Here is a 17,574-nt window from a genome sequence, read left to right as displayed (position 1 = left end):
CATCAAGAGCAGGAAGGGCAATTGCTTGTTAAGCTAATTGAATGTGTGGACCATGATGTGGCCCACAGGGCCAGAGTCAGAGATGCCCAATGGGTGGCTCCCAACCACAGCGTCCTGCCTCTGGCTACCCTACCTCTGGGATGCACCATGTCCACAGCACACAGGCTTGCTTTCTTATTTTCTAACAAGAGTTGCACTTCCGTGCTTGGGTGAGGAACCACATGGCTGGGCAGCTCCTACTGTCCTGGGGGGGTCTCAGCCTCAGGATGCAACAGCCAGTTAGTCCCGTGTTCTTCCGTGGCTCTCCTCCTCAGGGACATGCAGAGGGCAGAGCTCAGGGAGCCTCAGTCACCAACACAGCAATGGAGGATGAATCCCAGGAAGGAAGGGGGAGACCCCAAACTCCAAGTGTCTGGCTGAGCCCCCAAACTCCTGTGTGAATGACACTGGAGTGAGGTGGGTGACGTCAGCAGCAGTGCCACAGGGGACAGCACTTGGAGTGTCCATCCACTCAGGTCAGTTAGTTGCCTGGTAAAACAACCATCACAAAACAAAGCCCAACAATCGACCCTTCCCAGAGCAACACACAGAATACAGTCACCGTGACCTGTATGCCATCCAGAATCACTCACACGGTCCCAAGGGAAGAGGGGACCGACCCTTGAATCAATCAGTGGAGACCCCGTCCTGGCCAGCAGCATGACCTGGCCCAGCAATGGTGCCCAGCACCCTGTGTTCCGAGCAGACCCTCAGGAGGGTCCCTGGCCCTTCCTCACACAGGTCTCCTCACTGACGCGACCTGGCCCCACCAGGGTCGGTGGCCTTGGGCTCACAGCAGTCGGGGGCATCGCCCACAGGCAGCCTGCTGGGGCCTTTCATGGAGAATGGATGACTCTTGGGCTTGGCAACTGCTTCCCAATGGACAGGGAAGAAAGGAGCCCAGCGCTGGGCCTGCGGTCGGGGTGAGAGGGCCAAGCAGCGTAGAGACGGGTCCCCGAGCCCAGGCCTGAAGCCCAGAGCAGCAGAGGCCTCCTCCCCAGCACTGCCCAGGGCTCCCCTGCTGAAGCAGGAGAGGCCAGGGAGGTGGCCGACCCCGGCCACACCCTCTGTGGGACTCTGTGCCCAGGGTCTGGGTGGCCCCAGGAAGCCCCAGCGGGGCCTGCAGAGCCACCCGAGTGGAAGCAGGAGAGAGACCCTGAGGCAAAGGCCCGAGGCCCCTGCTTGGCAGGGAAGGGGCGTGGCTGCAGCTCCAGGGCTGCAGGTGTGATATCTCCGACCTTTGAATCTTTCTGTGAAAATTCCAAGGAGACTCTTGTCTGAGGACTTCTGTGCAGATAAACTGTGTGGCAACAGTTCAGGGCTGTGGTACTCTTGCCTCCGCTGCTCACATGGCCGCAGCCACCATCATCTGGGAGGTCCCACCAGTCCCCGAAGCCAGGACTTTGTCTTCAGCTGCTTCCCGGAAAGGATGGGCACCACTTTTTTTTCCAGGGATTGAGCCAGGGCACTTTGTCGCTGAGCAGTATCCCCAGCCCTTTTTATTTTTGAGACAAGGATGTGCTAGGTTGCTGAGGTTGACCTGAGCTTGGGTCCTCCTGCCTCAGCTCCCAAGCTGCTGGGATGACCGGCGTGCACCAAGGCACCTGCTGGGGTGATTGGTTTTGTGTCTGTGTGGCAGGGCTCTGTGGGGTGGAAGTGCCACTCAGAGGCCCAGGAGCCCAGAGGCCCATCCACAAGGGCCAATCTCGGGATGCTGGGCTGAGGCATGAAGGGACTGCTGGGCCCTGCATGGACCTTCCCCCTGAGCCCAGGCCTTGCTCACGGCCCATGGCTGGGCCATGCCCCCCGTCTGGGGTTCCCGAGGGCAAGCTGACACCCCAGGGACAGACAGCCCCCATCTGTGGAGCCAGAAGTCACGGTCCCTGCACACCGAGGGCTCTCTGTTCCCAGGACGTGCCAGGCCACTTGCTAGCAGGAAGTTTTATCTTTCTGACCTGGTTTCCTCCAAGATGATTATCTCGGCTTGAAGAAGACAAGATCCCCCAGGGCCTGTGGCCTGGCTGTCTGGGGGAGAGGGTTCCTTCGCTGGCTTCACCTGCAGACTTTTGCTGAGTCTCCAGGAAGGAGGGAGCTAAAGACCCAATCACCTCAGCCACGCAGCCTGTGCCCAGGTCCCCACGTGGCCCCAGCACACAGCCCAGCCCAGGGTCTGACCCGGGAGATCCCGGGCCATCGTGAGAACGGGGGCGCAGGGACCCACACTCAGGCAGCAGCGCCATCCGCTGGGAGAAGAGGCAGGTCCTGGATGGGAAGCGCATCCGAGACTCCCAGGCCCCAGGCGCCCTGCCGCCAGGGCAAAGCCAACCGCCATTAAACCATGAAGTCAAGACATTTTCTCAGCCAGTACAGGGAAAAGGTCAAGAAATAAAGCCTGAGAGGAGGGGACCGTGTGGGGCCTGTGGCTGGCGGGAAGAGACTCCGGTGGGAGACATGCCCAGAGGTGCTCCTGGAGGCAGCCCGGGGTGAGGAAGTCAGGCCCCGCCACAGCAGCTGGGACAGAGGACCCTGCTGTGGGACAGGGAGACTCTGCCCGGAACCCCGAGGGGCAACAGTGCACGCGCCTCAACCCGGGAGGGGGCATCACTCCCATCTGTGCTCGTCCCGGAAGGGCACAGGGCTGTGCACCGCCCGGCCTATGTGCAGTGGCCCTCCCCAAGCCCTCAGGAGAAAGCCTCCAGGGAGGGCCCCAACACAGCGGCTCGGGCACAGAACAGTCCTGGCTGGGCCCAGCCAGGGGACCCAGACCCCTTGACGAGAACAAGAGACCCTCTGAGCGGCGGTGCACAGCAGAACTCGGCAGCTTGTGGTGTTTGGGCAGAGCCACCTGACAGCACCTGACAGCTCCTGGACAGCAGGCCCACACCTAGGAGGGAGGTGCTGGCTCCAGGCAGGGCAAAGGGCTGCATGGGCAGCACGGTGATGGCTACTGCCCTGCAGCCGGGCAGGGCCCTGAGGTCCCAGCAGCGGCAGCTCTGGGGGCCAGTGAGGAATGCTGGGTCCTGTGGCACATGCAGGGGCTGGACCCACCTGGCCAGAGGGACAGGAGAGAGTCACACTCTGTGAGTGAGGTTTTCCTGGTCACCTCAGGGAGCAGGGACCAGGGAGGGTGTGGTGAGAACTGCCTTTTTCCAAACCCTGAGCCAGACAGGTCTGTATCCAAGGGCGCAACCTGGAGAGGACACTGCCAGCCCATGCAGGGATGCCACCCAGCTGGCCGGCCAGCACCTGGTGGGCAGCTGTAGCCATTCACAGAGGGCCTCTACCCCGGGTCTGGGGACAGATGCTGACCAGAAAAAGCCCAGTTAGAAGGCTCTGAGCTCATTTTCTGGAAATCCAAGGTCAGCAGTCCAGTGGGACCCGTAAGCACAAGGCAAGGGGTGAGGAAAGGCGCAGATTTGGGGGAGGGAGGAGGCCTCATGTGCAGCAGGTGAAGTCCTCTGGTTCCCACTGTCCTGTATCTGTTCCATCACTTACTGCCCTCAGGTCTTCCTGTGTCTTTCCTGGGCAGGGTCCCTTCCTGTCTGCAGGTGCCACCATCAGCACAAGCTCACATCAAAACTCAAAATGAAGGGTCATTTGCTCACCAGGGTGAATGTGGGATCCTGGCCAAATCTTACGATCCAGCATGCATCAGCAAGAGCTTGGGCCCTGAAGAGCTCTTAGACCCCCCTGGCCTTCAGGGCAGGGGCAGGAGACCCTGCTCACGGTCAACAGGATGCCCATGTGGAAAGGCCCAGCGAACTACAAGACTTCAGAGTGAGTGTAGCTGGTTGCAGAAGGCAAGGTTGATACACAGAATCAATGGATTTCCTCCGCATGGCAAGGAGCTCAGGATCTGAATTTGAAGCACCCCACCTCAGCATGCGTGCACACACACACACCAAAGCAGAACCTGACCAAACATGCACCACATGGAGACAGAGAGAAGTACCACACTCTGATGCAGCAAACTGAAGGACCAATGAGAGGTGGTCCATGTTCATGGATACCAGTCTCCACACTAGCTGTGACCACGACTTGCTGCTGGGCACTGCTTCAGCGCACCCTCCCAACCCCAGAAACATGTTTCGTGATGCCAACAAACTGATTCTGAACATGTACAGAGAGGCAAAAGGCAGAGGATACTGCAGGAGAGGAGCCCAGCAGAGGATGGAGATTTCCACCCACCACCACTGTCAGGCCGAGGCCAGAGCCCAGACGGCAGATCCACAGAACAGCGCTGGGCGCCTAGGCGCGGGCTGCCTACTTGCAGCTCTCTGGCTGCCACAGGAGCTGGGAGACCGAGATCAGGAGTCGTTCCAACAATGGCACTGGTCAGCCAGACAGCACATGTGCCCATGTGTGCACAGCCACCCGGATGTCCACAGAGCAGCTCTGCATGGACCTAGACTGCATGTAAAACTGCAAAGCTTCTTGAGGGCACATGGAGGAGAACCTAGATGACTGTGGGTCTACTTCCAGACATAACACCAAAACCTGATTCAAAAAAGAAAAAACAACAAATTGGACTGCTTCAAACTAAAAAGTTTTGTTCTACAAAGTCACTATTAAGAGAATGAAAATACATGGTGTGGCGACCACGCCTGTGATCCCAGCGACACGGGAGGCTGAGGCAGAAGATCTCAAGTTCAAGACCAGCCTGGGCAGTGAACCCTAACCTGTCTCAAAGGATAAAAAGGGCTGGGGTATTGCTCAGTGATATGACCCTGGGTTTAATCCCAGCAACAATGAATAGATAAATAAAATGGGGGGGGGGTGAAAACCATCCAGAATTGGAAAAAATACATGCAAAATACCTATAGAGGCTCAGATCCAAAATACACAAAGAGCTGTGGAAACTCAGGGAGAAGGCGGCCAACTCTGTCAGAACATGGGTCAGACACTGGAACTGACTCCTCACGAGGTACCAGAGGGCACACCCAGCGTGGAACGGCACTACACGCCTCAGGTTGGCTGGCACCCGCACCTTAAAACCAGGTGCACTCACACCTGTCACAGTGGCCAGAGCACAGGACACCCAGTGCTGAAGAGACCTGTGGTGTGGCCACTCTGCAGGACGGTGTGCTTCTTAGGAAGCACAACACCTCCTACCCTGGACCCAGAGGAGCTGAAAACATGCCGTGCAGAACCTGCACACAGGGCTTGTGGCAGCTTCACTCACAGGTGCCAGACTTGGAACCACAGACCTCGTGGTGGGGGAGTGACAGAGAGCCCCGGGTCCCACAGAGGGGCAGTACACAGTACAGAGAAGCAGGTGCCATGGAGCCACACGGAGCCACAGAGGAACCTGCAGGGCACCTGCAGTACCACCTGGAGGGGGCCTCCCTGAGGGCTGCCCCTGGTGACTTTCTGGAAAGGCCAAGCTAGGAGGGGAGAGAGGGAGTGGTGGCAAGGGGCTGGGGAGGCCGCAGGAGAGGGCAGGTGTAGGGCCTTTCAGGGCTCCGCGTGGTCCTGCGCTGGGGACACCTGGCCTCGCACCTCTGTCCAGGGTGATCACATCAGAGCAGCAAGGCTGTGCTCAGGGCGCTCTCCAGGGCACATCCTTGCCCACAGGGGAAGGGGCTGGCCTTGGGAGGGGGCATGGGAGCTCTACTCTGTGATCCACCATTCTGTAAGTCTGAAACTTTACTAAAAAACAAAGTCTATGATGTCTAAGCAGTGTCACAGAGGCCACCGCTGGGGGTGAGTTGTGACAGCCAGGCGAGGGACACTGGATCAGGCCTAGGGATTTAGAGTGGAGGGGCGGAGCCTGGCACTCCTGCTACTGCTCACCTGGGCTGAGCGGCCTCCGAGTCTGGGACTTCAGGCCAGGTCAGCTGTCTACTATGACCCCATGGCACTGACCTCAGATGCCACCAGGATGAGAGCCAAGGGAAGCCCCACTTTTCACTGGGGAGTAACAGGAGGAAAAGGGTGCTGGTACCTGGGAGGCTTCCCCGGTGATAGAACTGGAAGAGCAGGGCTTGGGTGTGCACACTGCCAACAGCCGGACAGCAGGGGGGACTGGACACCTGCTGCGGGGGTCAGCACAGACAAGATGTGCGTGCTGGGCAGCAGGGAGGGCCAGCCCAAGAAGCCAGCTGCTGGGGGCCATAGTGAACTGGAGCGGCAGTGAAGTGTCCTGAGCCTGGGCACCCTCTCCTCCACCTCTGAGGGGGCCACCTCCTGACAACCCCCCCATGCTGGGGACTGCACATCCCTCTGAGTACAGGAACCTCCCCCGAAGGCAGCCCAAGCCCAGCCCTGTGCCTTGATGCTGGTGTCAGATGGGCCCCACACCATGGCACGTTCCCAGCTGCCTCCTGGCTCTCCAGTGGGACCCAGCCCTGCTGCACCCACGCAGCTCCACCAACACCACAATGCAGGACGGAGCAGAACTCTCAGGTGGGCAGACCTGCTCCCAGACCTCCTGGGCTCCTGCCTTGCCCACACCAGGCTGCGCCCTCCCCACCTCCACCAGGTCACCCTCCTCATCCCAGGTGGTGTGCTCACTTCAGTGCCTCCAAGAGAGTGGCCCATCACCATCTGGCCAGCGGCCTGGGAGGAGCAGGTGGAGGCTGAGCTTGGACCTGGTACCCCAGGGCCCTGTCCTAAGGGACCGTGCCACCCCTCTGTGCAGGGGTGCAGCTGCAGATCCTGCCTCCACCCCCCAAACACCCGGGAGCTCTCAGGACGCTTCCCCCGGGAGCCGCCCTTTGTTTCCACAGCTCCAGAAACCAGGCCTTCCAACCTCCCAGCCTTCCCTTCCTGAGAACTCAAAACCGGTTGGACTTTGGTACCTCGGCTCTGCAGGTGGTGAATTCAGCAGGTTCCTGATTTGGTGTAAGGGGAGACAGCCTGCCACCCCCACTTCTGCTGCCTCCCCTGGGTCCTCAAAGGGACACTGCTGTGCCCTTCTCAAGCAGCTCCCAGAGCTTGGGCTGGTGGCCCAAGCTGGGCTGGTTCCCACAAAGACCCCAGGACCCCTCCTAGCAGCCACCTGGCTGGCTCCTGGCCATGTCCTTCCCCGGGGCAGAACTTTCTCTGGGGGCCCCGGGGCTGACTTGGCTCATCTGCCCCTGGGGCAAAGTCCACTCCCTTCAACCTGCACTGAAGTCCCCACCGCCGGCCCTGGCCACCCACCACTGCAGCCCCAGTAGCCCTGCTCCATCGTTCCCTGAATTAATCTGCCACCTGTCCCCCTTCTGTGTCCTCCTGGCCCTCCTCCCTTGGTCCCTCTGCTTGGCCCATTCCTTCTTCTGAGGACCCTTGTAGTAGGGTGCCCCGTGCACCACCTGCCACTCTGCCACTCTGAACCCTCAGCCTGCCAGCATGTGACTATCCCCAATAGTTAGGCAAGTGACTCTCAGTGACAGCACAGCTGCCCCCAAGAGAAGGCCAGGGTGGCTGAGCTCGGACTTCAGCCCAGGACAGTGGATGACCACTATAGCATTTCCATGGCCCAGCCACAGCCAGGATGGCCAGGTGCCCTACAACAGGGTGTCCCCTGCCCCACCCCTCCTCTCTGACCCTGCCCCCTTCTCTCTACTGTACTCATTGGCCACTGACCCCTCTTCCTGGCCAGTACTGCGTCCTCACAGAGGCCGCCTCCTGACCCAGGGACAGCAGCGCACTGGGCCTGGCTGGGTGTAGGACCTCTTGTGCATCCACAAGGCAAATCCCATTGTTCAAGCCCCAACCATCAGTGCTGGGCGGGGCGCTGCTGCCTGAGCCTGGATTCACTCTGTCCCAGCACCAGGTCGGACCTGCTCAGGATGTGCCTGCCTCTTAGAGTCTGGGTCTCCAGAGACAGAACCAAGGAGGCCACCGACCTCAGCTCCTGTGGGGTCACAGCTTCCCCAGGTACCTGGCCTCCCCAGGGGGAGCCCCTGTGGGCTCCCAGCTGAAGCTTGGGATGCGTCCTTCCTGGGGACTCCACTGCAGATCCGGCTGGTGGCTCCTGGGCAGCTGGCACCTGCAAGGGTGTTCGCATGGTGTGCAGCCGCCGGGCGCTTTGTGGCAGTTTGGAGAAGAATTTGGCAAAGGTGCTTTGGGAGCCCCTTCCTGGGTCCAGTGTGCAGGGGTCTGTGGGAGACCAACATTTGCTCCCTACCACACACACATTCCTGCCCCCGGGTAGCTGTCCCCTCACTCGCACATCCGTCCCCTCCTGCGATGCCTCTCTACACAGGTCCCTGAATTTGCAGGTCTGCAGGCGGCCACTGGGCACAGGCAGGTGCCAGCACCAGGCAGCCGGAGCCAAACAATCCCTGCCCTCCTGGCTGGCCTGGCCTGGTGCAGCCGAAAGCTCCGGAGCTGGGGAAGGACTCCTGGGTGCTGGAGGGCTGGGGGCTCTGAGCTCAGAAGCTATGGGGCAGCAGGGAGGCTGGAGGCCAGGGGGCCAGGCCAGCTGGGCTGGGGGCTGCCAGCACCTTGCTTCCTCTTGCCCCTCGTTAAGGGTACACCTGCCCTCCCGGCCTCTGACCCTGAATTCCTGACTCCCTACAAGGCGGGGCCAGGCAGGGAGGGGCTGCCAAGGGCCCTGGGCTCCCGAGCACTTGCCAGATCCCTGCTCCTGGCTAGGGGCCCCAGGAGAGAAGACTCCGGTTTGAGGAAGAGCGAAAGAGAGGAGGCTGAAGGGAGGCAGGATTGAGGCCAGAGGGTCAGGAAGTCATGGGGACAAGGCCAGGAGGCCGAGCTGCAGGCCAGGCTGGGCAGACGGGTCTGCTCAGCTCCTCATGCCAGAGACACCAGCGGCCCTGAGGTGTCCCACCCGGTGGGCAGGGACCTCAGTGGCCCACACAGCCAGACACAGCCAGGGCAGGCGGGACTGGGAAACGGCCTGCCCAGCCTAGCTGTGAGAGGGCAGCCCAGGACCCCGTGCTGAGGCTCGGCACCGGGACACCCCTGGCCTCTGACTGGCACCTGGTCATCTGACACCGAGACCCAAGTGGGACTCAGCCAGCCCTCGGAGGCAGGACCCAGACGGCAGCCTCCACCCTCAGCGCACCCTGGCCTGCGGTGAGGGTCCCTGCACCTGTGGGCAGCACAGCCTTCAGCACACAGGGCTGGAACAGAGCCCCTCACGCACCATGACCCCATCACCTGAGTGAAACAGAGGCCGTGGGGGCTGGGACGGCACAGCCCAGAGATGCACAGCACCCTGGCCCCTGGTGGGTGTGCACAGTGCAGGGGCCTCAGGGTGGGTCTGGGCTCCCTGAAAGACCTTTCCCTTCAGGAAGCCATCAAGTGGAGGACAGGTCACTCTTGTGGGCAGGAAGCACTGCTGGCTCCTCCCTGGCCCTGGACGCTGTCAGCCTGCCCAGACTTTGTCTCTCTGCTCAGGGTGAACTCTCCCAGGGCAGCTTCTGAACACCAGGCCTGCAGCACTCCTGGGCAGACCGCAGGGAGTCCTTGGTCCTGGGCTTCTGGTGAGTGGTCCTTCCTACAAACCTGTGGGAACTGGGTCCCCTGGGGCCCACTGACTCCTCCTCTCCTGGGATGGCTGGGGCTCCTGCCATTTACCATGGCCCTCCTAGGTCACCCTTTCCCAGGTCCTGTCCTGCGTTCCTTCAAGGAGAATCCCAGGAACTCAGCAGAAGGGGAGTGAGTGAGCCAGGCTCTGGACAAGACGGTGGGACAGAGCTGGTACCTTGCTGGCCTGTTGCAGGGGCTCCTGTCTCCGGGGTCAGAGCCCACAGAACAAGTCTTGAGCCTAGTGTTTCACCCCTAGAAGGCAAACGTGACTCCACATGGGACAGGAGTGGAGCACACCAGGGCGGAATCCAGGCACCAGGCAGGGGTTCAGACAAGTCGCCCCCAGTGGCACAGGCTTCCCCGAGCACCCTGGACAAGACAATAGAGGGTGGCTAAGCCCCCACCCCAAAGTCTGGGAGGGACCAGAGAGCCTAGTGACAATGACCTTCTGGTGCCCCGCCCAAACAGTAAGGACAAGCAGGTGGGCCCTTGGGGGTGACCAAGATTTGAGGGCCAGGACCAGGGGACCTGGGGACCAGAGCTCTGGGTCTGGAAAGGCCACCACCACCTTGGGAAAGTCAAGGCCCGTCTCCCCCTGGTGTGACACCCGAGGAGCAGCCTGGCCACACAGAACCGGGCACAGAGGCACAGCCTCCCCCAGGTCTGTGGGCCCTGACACCATCAGGTTACCCTCTCCCCGTCAACCCAGGGCCGTGACCCTCCCCAGAGCCTGTAAGGACCTCACAGACGATGAGATGGGCCATGGTGCGTGGGCAGGATGGCCGCCGCCCAGCGCCAGCTCTGTCCCGGGGCCCAGGGGTGAGGTGCCTCTCCTGGGGGCACAACTTCCCTGAAGATGGCCGCCCAGCATGCTCCTGTCCCACCACCACCACCACCACCTCCCTGACCCCGGCCCTCAGGCAGCTGCTCAGTAAGTGGACCTCAGCCCCAGGAGCTGCACCTCACCTGGCAGCCTGAGAGCTGGACGCTGCCCTGGGCCATTTTCTGTCCTACAGCCAGAGTAGTGGTCGGAGCCCAGGCCAGAGTTCCGCCCCTCGGCACATCCCCGACCGAGACCAAAGTCCTCCCAGGCCTGCACTGGAGCTGGGGTGGCTTCCCCAGCTCGGCCTCCCACGCCAGCCTCCCTCTTCCTCCAGGACAGCCTGCCCTGGCTCCTGAAGCTGCCTGGACCCACCCCAGGTGGGCGCCACCCCAGCACTGCCCGGGGCCTACCCTCAGGGACTTCAGCACCAAAGGGGGTCGGGAAGGAGTCTACAGGAGACCAGGCCTGGACCAGGGCATCTGGCCTTTGACAGCATGGGACGAGGACAAATGACCATGTGTGCTTGCTGCAGGGGACCCCCATGGGGAGCTCATGGTGGGTGTTCAGGATGGCCAGAGGGAGGAGTCTGTCATGCCCCAGGGCAAACTGACCTCCGGTCACTGCCCCCCAACAGGTGGGATCCTCCAGCCTGCCTAGCCGTGCTGTGGGCAGACTCCTGGCCTCGAGGGCCTGCTCTCAGCCCTCCTCGAGTCCAGCTGCAGAATCAGACACTGCCTGTGTCCCAGGCTCCTGGCCAACCTCCCCAGCTCCGTTGCATCTTAACGGCCAGGCTGGGTACGAGAGTCGGGGACACCCAGGGACCCAAATGCCTGGGAGGCCACCCAGAGCAGTCCTTCCTCCCTCGGAGGTTGAGGGTGAACTACTCTGGACCATCTTAAACAGGGCCTTGGCCTGGTCCGAAGAACTCTGTTCTGGGCCCTGGTGGGGCTGCTGGAGTCCGGAACGGTCCCCTTTTCTCTGGGTCTCTGAGCCCCCGTGTCAGTGCCAGGGCAGGTGGAGGGAGGCATCTGAGGTCGCCTGCACAGGGAGGGGTCTGGGAGGCTTCTGAGGGGGCAGGTTGGGGTCAGCAGGGATCTGAGCAGGTCCAGAGTCCACGGGGGAGGGAGGAGCCATGAGGCAGGGCTGGGGGTGACCCTGCCCCTAAGGTGGCTCCCAAGGCTAGATGCTGGGCGGTGCTGCATCCTCTTTCTCCTGTGCAGGCCTCGGTGGACAATGGGTTGTTGGGGGGAGGGGAGCTGCAGAGGGTGGGTGGAGCTGGGTGGAGTCCAGAGACAGTGGGTCTGACCTGGGGCTGGGGGACGCCCCACTGTGGCCCTATCTCATCTGTCACGTCAGGATAAGCGTGAGCTCTGGTTCTGAAGAGTGTTGGAGGACCATCCAGGGCCTGTGGAGGCTGAGCTGTGGGGAGATGTCTATGCTGGGATGCCTGGTAGGCAGCCACACTTGAGAAACCCTCCTGGAGGTGGGGGTCCCCTGTCCCAGGGTACCTGGAGGTGTGACACACAGTGAGGTGCAGGGAGAGGGCCCTGGGAGCTGACATCTGCAGGCTTGAGCAGGGGCAGCCAGCAGAGGGAGGGAAGCTGGGGATGGGTGGGGGACCAAGGGGAGTCAGGGTCTGGGGTCACCAAGGGCCACGCTGAACTACAGGAGCCTTGGGGACCTGGGCAGCACATTCCAGGAGTTAGGGGTGGGTGAGTGGGATAGGAAAGGCCGGGCTGGTGGGCCCAGCTCCTTCTGCAGGGCTGCCCGTTCCTGGGTGGGACCCAGAACACAGCCTCCAGACACAGAATGAGCAGCTGTGTGGGTGGGAGTAGGCTCTGACCCCTGCCCATAGCAGAGGGCATCCCAAGGGGGCTCGATCAATGCCAGGGGTCCTGGCCTGTTGTCTGGGACCAAGGCCCTAACACCCCCACCCATGCTTGGCTGTCACCCCTCAAGTGGGGACTGACAGTGCTGGATTAACTGGTGGACCCTTTCAGATGGCAGGCACCCAGCAGGGCCCACTGCCCTCTAAGGAGCTGCTGACTGCCTACCCTCATGCCCTCATGGACACCCTCTCAGGACCCTTCTTAGTGACTGGAAAAGCTTCAGGGTTGGGTGCTTCCTGACAAATAACACACTCAAGGCCAGCAGAACCCTGGTCAGTGTGCCTGCCCACTGGCCTCCGAGAGCAGAGCACAGCTGACCAGCTGGCTGGTGCCCAGGCTCTGAATTGATACCAGGGCTATCGGGGTGCGCCAGGAGCACAGAGGGTGCACACTCACTTACACCCCAGGCAACTGCAGTCCAGGCAGGAGCAGTGGGAGCCCCCCGAAGGGTTTCTGGTACCCAGGAGGAGCGTTGTTCACGCTCCACAGCCAAGCCCACATGCTGACCTGAGAGCCCAGGGGACAGACTGAGCAAGGGACCAGGCAGCCAGAGGAGGGAGAGCAGGCTCCTGGGGATCAGTGAGGTGGCAGAAGCTCCCAGAGAGCTTTCGGGGACAGGACAGAGATGAAATGGGTCAGCGGGCAGGAGCCACTGGCCCCTCAGGACAGAACTCAGGCAGTCCTCTGTGGTGACCATTGGGCTCCAGCCAGCTTCAGAAGACAGGCCCACCAAGCCCATGTCCTCTAACTTGCTCTCCCAGCCCACCCCTCTCCTGTCCCACTGAGCCCTGGGAGGGTGGCTGGGGGCTCCCTGCCCCTCCCCACTGTAGAAGCTCCGTGGAGACCTCCCTGGATGAGCAGCAGCGTCTGGTCTTGTTTCTCTTGGCCCCCACCCAGGTCCTGCCACCCCCCAGGCTCCACCTTGAAGTCTCACAGGCCACCGCAGTCCAGGAAGACCCTCCCCTTCAGGAAGACACTGAAACTTTGATCTCCCTAAGCTCCCAGGAGAGCTGACCTTCCTCTCACCTTGTCCAGGAGTCACCTGGGATCCCCACATTCCTAACTCACTGGGCCAATTAAGAGAAGAGCAAGACAAAAGCTCAAGAGTCCTGGGCAAACTGCTCAGGTGAATGGATTTCACTGGGTTTCGTTTTGGGGAGCATCTTTTTTCCCTTCTGATGTGGAAGCAAACATCATTCCAGGGCAGACTGCAAGGACCTTCCCATCCAAGCACTGAAAAGCAGCAAGGAACCAAGCAGCCCCTGTGTCTACAAGTGCATTTAGGCAGATGTCAAGCTCAGACCTGTACCCAGAGGGCAGCTGAGCGCACAGACAGGCGCGGCCAGGACCATCCAGGGCGACACAGCCAGGGTGGCGGTCCAGAGGCTCGAGGCTCACTCTGTGGGACTCAGCAGCCTGCCGACTACCAGCCACGTGCCACTGGGCTCCTGGGATCCCCACACCCTTCCCCAGAGACGGGGAGGAAAGGCGAAGGTGAAGGCAGTTGGGCTCTGTCCCTCCAGCCTGGCAGGCTCCACAGGAGCATGGGGTGTGGGGTGCTGCAATGGTGGGATACGCGACCCATTAGCCCTCCAGCCACTTACCAATTTTGGCTAAGCTGGCCACGAGAATCCAGAGCGCGATGATGTATGGGTCCTGGACGTGATGCCATTTGAAGGTGACTATCTGGAATCCCTGGCTCGCGCTGCTTGGCTCCTCCTCGAAGCCCCTTACTCTTGGCAGTCCGCCCAGCGTCAGCACCAGCGCCAGCAGCGGTCCCCAGAAGGGGCCCGGGGACTCGCGCAGCCACATCACCGCGGCTCCTCAGTGCCGGGTTCTGATGCGCATATTGAGGGAAGTCCCTGCAGCGCTCCGCTCTGTCGGACGCGCGCTCTGGGGCAGCGGGCAGCGCACAGAGCTCCGAGTGCTCTGGGTGCCGGCCGGCCGCAGTCCGTCCCCGCCCGGGTGGCCTTTAATCCCACGGCCCCCTCCCGCCCCAGGGCGGGGCCTTCCCGCCCCCGCTGCTCACACGTGAGAGCTGACAGTCGCACGCTGGCGGCACGCCTGCCTGGCCGGTGCACGCCCCTCGGGCAGCCGGACCCCCGCCCCAGGCCAGCGCGCCCGGTGCCGCCTGCTATGCTAGGAGCCCACCACCCGGAGGGCGCCTGAGAGTGGCCGTGCCAGGAAGGATGAACCAAGAGCCGGCCGCGAACCGGGCGGCCGCCTCCCTCCCTTCCCGGCTCAGCTGTGAGCCTTTGAGTGGGCGCTGGCGGGAATGGGCCACCTCCCCACGGACTCGATCCGATGGGTGGGCCCTGCAGTTCTGAGGCCTAGAGCGCCCCTCTGCGGTGACCGTTGGGCTCCTGGCTGCTGTGACATTGGCCAGGCCTGGGACAGCGCAGACCCTTAATGGAAGAGGACCCTGCCTGTGGGTCTCGCCTGGGACTCCAACCCACACTCCACGACAGAGCTCAACAACTTGTCAGGAGCTAGGGCTCCACTTCCTGACCTCCGAGGCTGATCTTTAGATCCCTTTGCCCCTGCCCTCCACATCCCCCTGGTCTCAGAGCTCAGAGGAGTATGAGCCACTCTGGCTTCCAGCAAGAGGACCTGATGTCCTTTATCTGCCCTTGACTCCCCAAGGACAGCACTGCAATCCAGGAGTGCGTCCTAGGCACCTCAGGCTCCCTAGGGCCTGGCAGAACTCCACCTCCCCAAGTGTCCTCAAGTCTTATGGTTCCGATATAAAGTGACCCCCAAAGGCACAAGTGTTGAAAACTTGGCTTCCAGAGCAAAAGCGTTCGTCGGGGAAGTGATCAGGTCATGAAGGCTCTCACCTCCATGACGGATTCATAATTGACGTTATTGAGAGGTGGTGGGAACTGCAGGAGGGAGGACCTTGTGAAAGGACTGGGCCCCTGGGGACATGTCCTTGGGGTCTGTGTTTGTCCCCAGACTCTCTCCCTCTACCTCCAGCTTCCAAGAAATGAGTCACTTTGCTCGCTGTGTTCTTCTACCCGGAAGTTCTTTCTGCCTCACCACAGGCCCAGAAACAGCTGAGCCAGCTGGTCATGGACTGGAGCCTCTGGAACTCCCTTTCTCCTCTACAGTGTCGTCAGGTACCCTGCCACAGGGATGAAGACCTGCCTAGCCACCAGGTACCCCACTGCCACAGCCACATCCTGGAGGTCCCTTCACCTGCCCCTTTTGGTCCCTTATGGGAATCCTCCAACTCAAAGGAAAAGCCCTAGGTCTCCCCAGATCCAGTGCCCCTATCTGTCCCTAGCTCTCAGTGATATCCCCCAGCTTCCCAGGTGGACCTTGCCCCTTCTCTGGGACCTCTACCTAGAAGGCTCCTCCATGTGCTCCAAATGGTCACCCTTCAGCTCCCTGAGGTCTTGGCTCCAAGGTCCCATTCCTGACCCATCAGTCCACAGTTGGGAGACTGTCCTCTTCCCTCTCCTCATCAGCTCAGCCCTCTTCCTGAAGTCCATCTGCTGGACTGCCAGTTGATGGGCCAACTGCTCCATGAAGTACCTGCCCAATGACAGGGGGCTTCAACTGCTCAGCTCTGCACCTGGGGCATGAAACAGTGCCTGGTGGTAGCAGTATCATGAAAGTCGGGTGCACAGATGGGTGGAGGGACACGGGTGGACAGAGGGCATGTGGTGCCTTTTAGCATCTGAACACAAGCTGGGGCTCCCAGGAAGCCCAAGGAGGCCAGCACTGAGTTGGTTTTCCCATTTCCTGCTGCAGGGAGGAGGCCTAGGTAGCAGAGCGTGGATTCACATCCTGCTCAACTGGGTGGTTTGGCTGGGTGGCTAGGTGCCGTGTGTGGCAGGATCTGGCACGCAGCACTGGGACTCTGCAGTATGTGACTGGTCATGGGGATGTAGGAGTTGCTCATGTCCACTCCAAACGGGCTTGTTTCCAGCCTCATCCCAGTCCTGTCCAGAGAAAGGCCCACTGGGTGAGAGCAGGCACAGCTCCAGCTCAGACAGCCTCTCTACCCCTCCTTCATGGCTGCTGGGTGAACCTGGAGCAGGGGCATCCTCTTGTATGCCCCTGTAGTCCACAAGAAGGCCAGATTCCCACCAGAACAGCATGTGCCATGATGTCTGATATCACTCTGGTCGCCATGCCCTGGGGGGTTCACCCAACCCTGCCAGACCTAAGGGCCGCAGCTTGCCTCCTGTGAGCCCCAAGGCAGTTCAAAGGGCAGCAGAGCAGAGTGTTATTGTGTGGATGTGAGAATGCAGGTGAGTACTGACCGTGTTCCTGTCCACGGGAGGGAGTGCTGCCCACGGCACAGGCAGGCCACTTGAGACGAGTGGAAGGGATGCTCCATGAAGGGTGGGGGGACAGCAAGCCCCTGCTCCCACCCTCTGAAGTGGTGTGGCTGCTTGGCAGGGGTCTGGGGTACTTGGGATGCACCTGTTGCTGGGAGCCCCCCCCCCCCCCACCATGTGCTGCCCATGCCCCAGTGCCTGCAAAGGGTAAGAGAGTGAGAACACCTGCCTCACAGGCAAAAGTCAATCTGGGTGTGCATAGTGTTTTCACCCCCTCCTTGGACTGAGGCCATGGGGGGGGGGGGTCTGTCCCCATTGCCTCTTATTCTCTAACCAGGCCATGATTTTAGGTAAGCTGTGTCCTGATGGGCAAGCTGTATGCACAGCGCCCCCTGGAGCTCAGCAGCACACCATGCCATCTAATGGCTGCCCATTCGTCCACCCTACACACTAGCTCCTGTGGTTCTCTTCCCACAGTGGGGGGGCCTTGCCCATGCACGAAAGTGAAATGTTGAAACAATGCTGAAGAGCAGTCCAAAAAGAACTGAGGTCTACCTAACTGGCACAAGCCTCCAAGCTTTAAAGTCAGTTGGGAGACATCTAGTCCCTCACATTGATTTCTGATTGAATTTCTTTTGCATGGTTTGTGAGAAACATCTTATGAATAAAGAGGCAAATGGTTTGAAACCTAGTTATGCTTTTGTTAAGAATACGGAGACGAAAGTGAGTTTTCAGCATAACAAGTTTAAGGACATGCATTCACCCCTACGAGTTCATCTTTAGACCTGCAGTGGCCACAGGCCAGCTCTTCTCGGGGAGGGAAAGGCACAGATTTTATCACACTGGGCAGCTGTGATGGGTGCTCCCTTCTCCTGTTTATCTGAGCACCCACTGGGTGCCATTTGGACACTATTCCAAGCAACCTGACCCCCCCACCCCCTGCCCCAGCTGCTCTTCCCACAGCCATATCTCCATCAAGGACAGATTTGTCGTTTCTTATTTAATGGCTGCAATATAACTGCATTTCTCAGAAACAAATTATTCCCATCAGGGTAAC

General features: G+C 60.8%; 1 protein-coding gene across 4 annotated transcripts in view; it reads right to left on the bottom strand.

The window, feature by feature from the left end:
• Nucleotides 1-14,770, bottom strand: part of SLC9A3 (solute carrier family 9 member A3) — a gene marked incomplete at its 3' end in the record, with an annotated part of 39,220 nt that extends 24,450 nt beyond the window's left edge. For 2 of the 4 annotated variants that reach the window (XM_081289168.1, XM_081289167.1), the window contains exon 1: nucleotides 13,833-14,770. In XM_081289168.1, coding sequence (XP_081145294.1) covers nucleotides 13,833-14,040 — 208 coding nt within the window. In that variant the 5' untranslated portion in view covers nucleotides 14,041-14,770. The remainder of the gene's footprint in view (nucleotides 1-13,832) is intronic. The other 2 variants (XM_081289169.1, XM_081289166.1) reach the window with 2 other exon arrangements.
• Nucleotides 14,771-17,574: the final 2,804 nt, after the last annotated feature.

This window comes from Spermophilus citellus, assembly GCF_964194105.1.
Source record: "Spermophilus citellus genome assembly, chromosome: 1".
NCBI lineage: Eukaryota > Metazoa > Chordata > Mammalia > Rodentia > Sciuridae > Spermophilus > Spermophilus citellus.
This window is presented reverse-complemented; position numbering and strand designations above follow the sequence as displayed.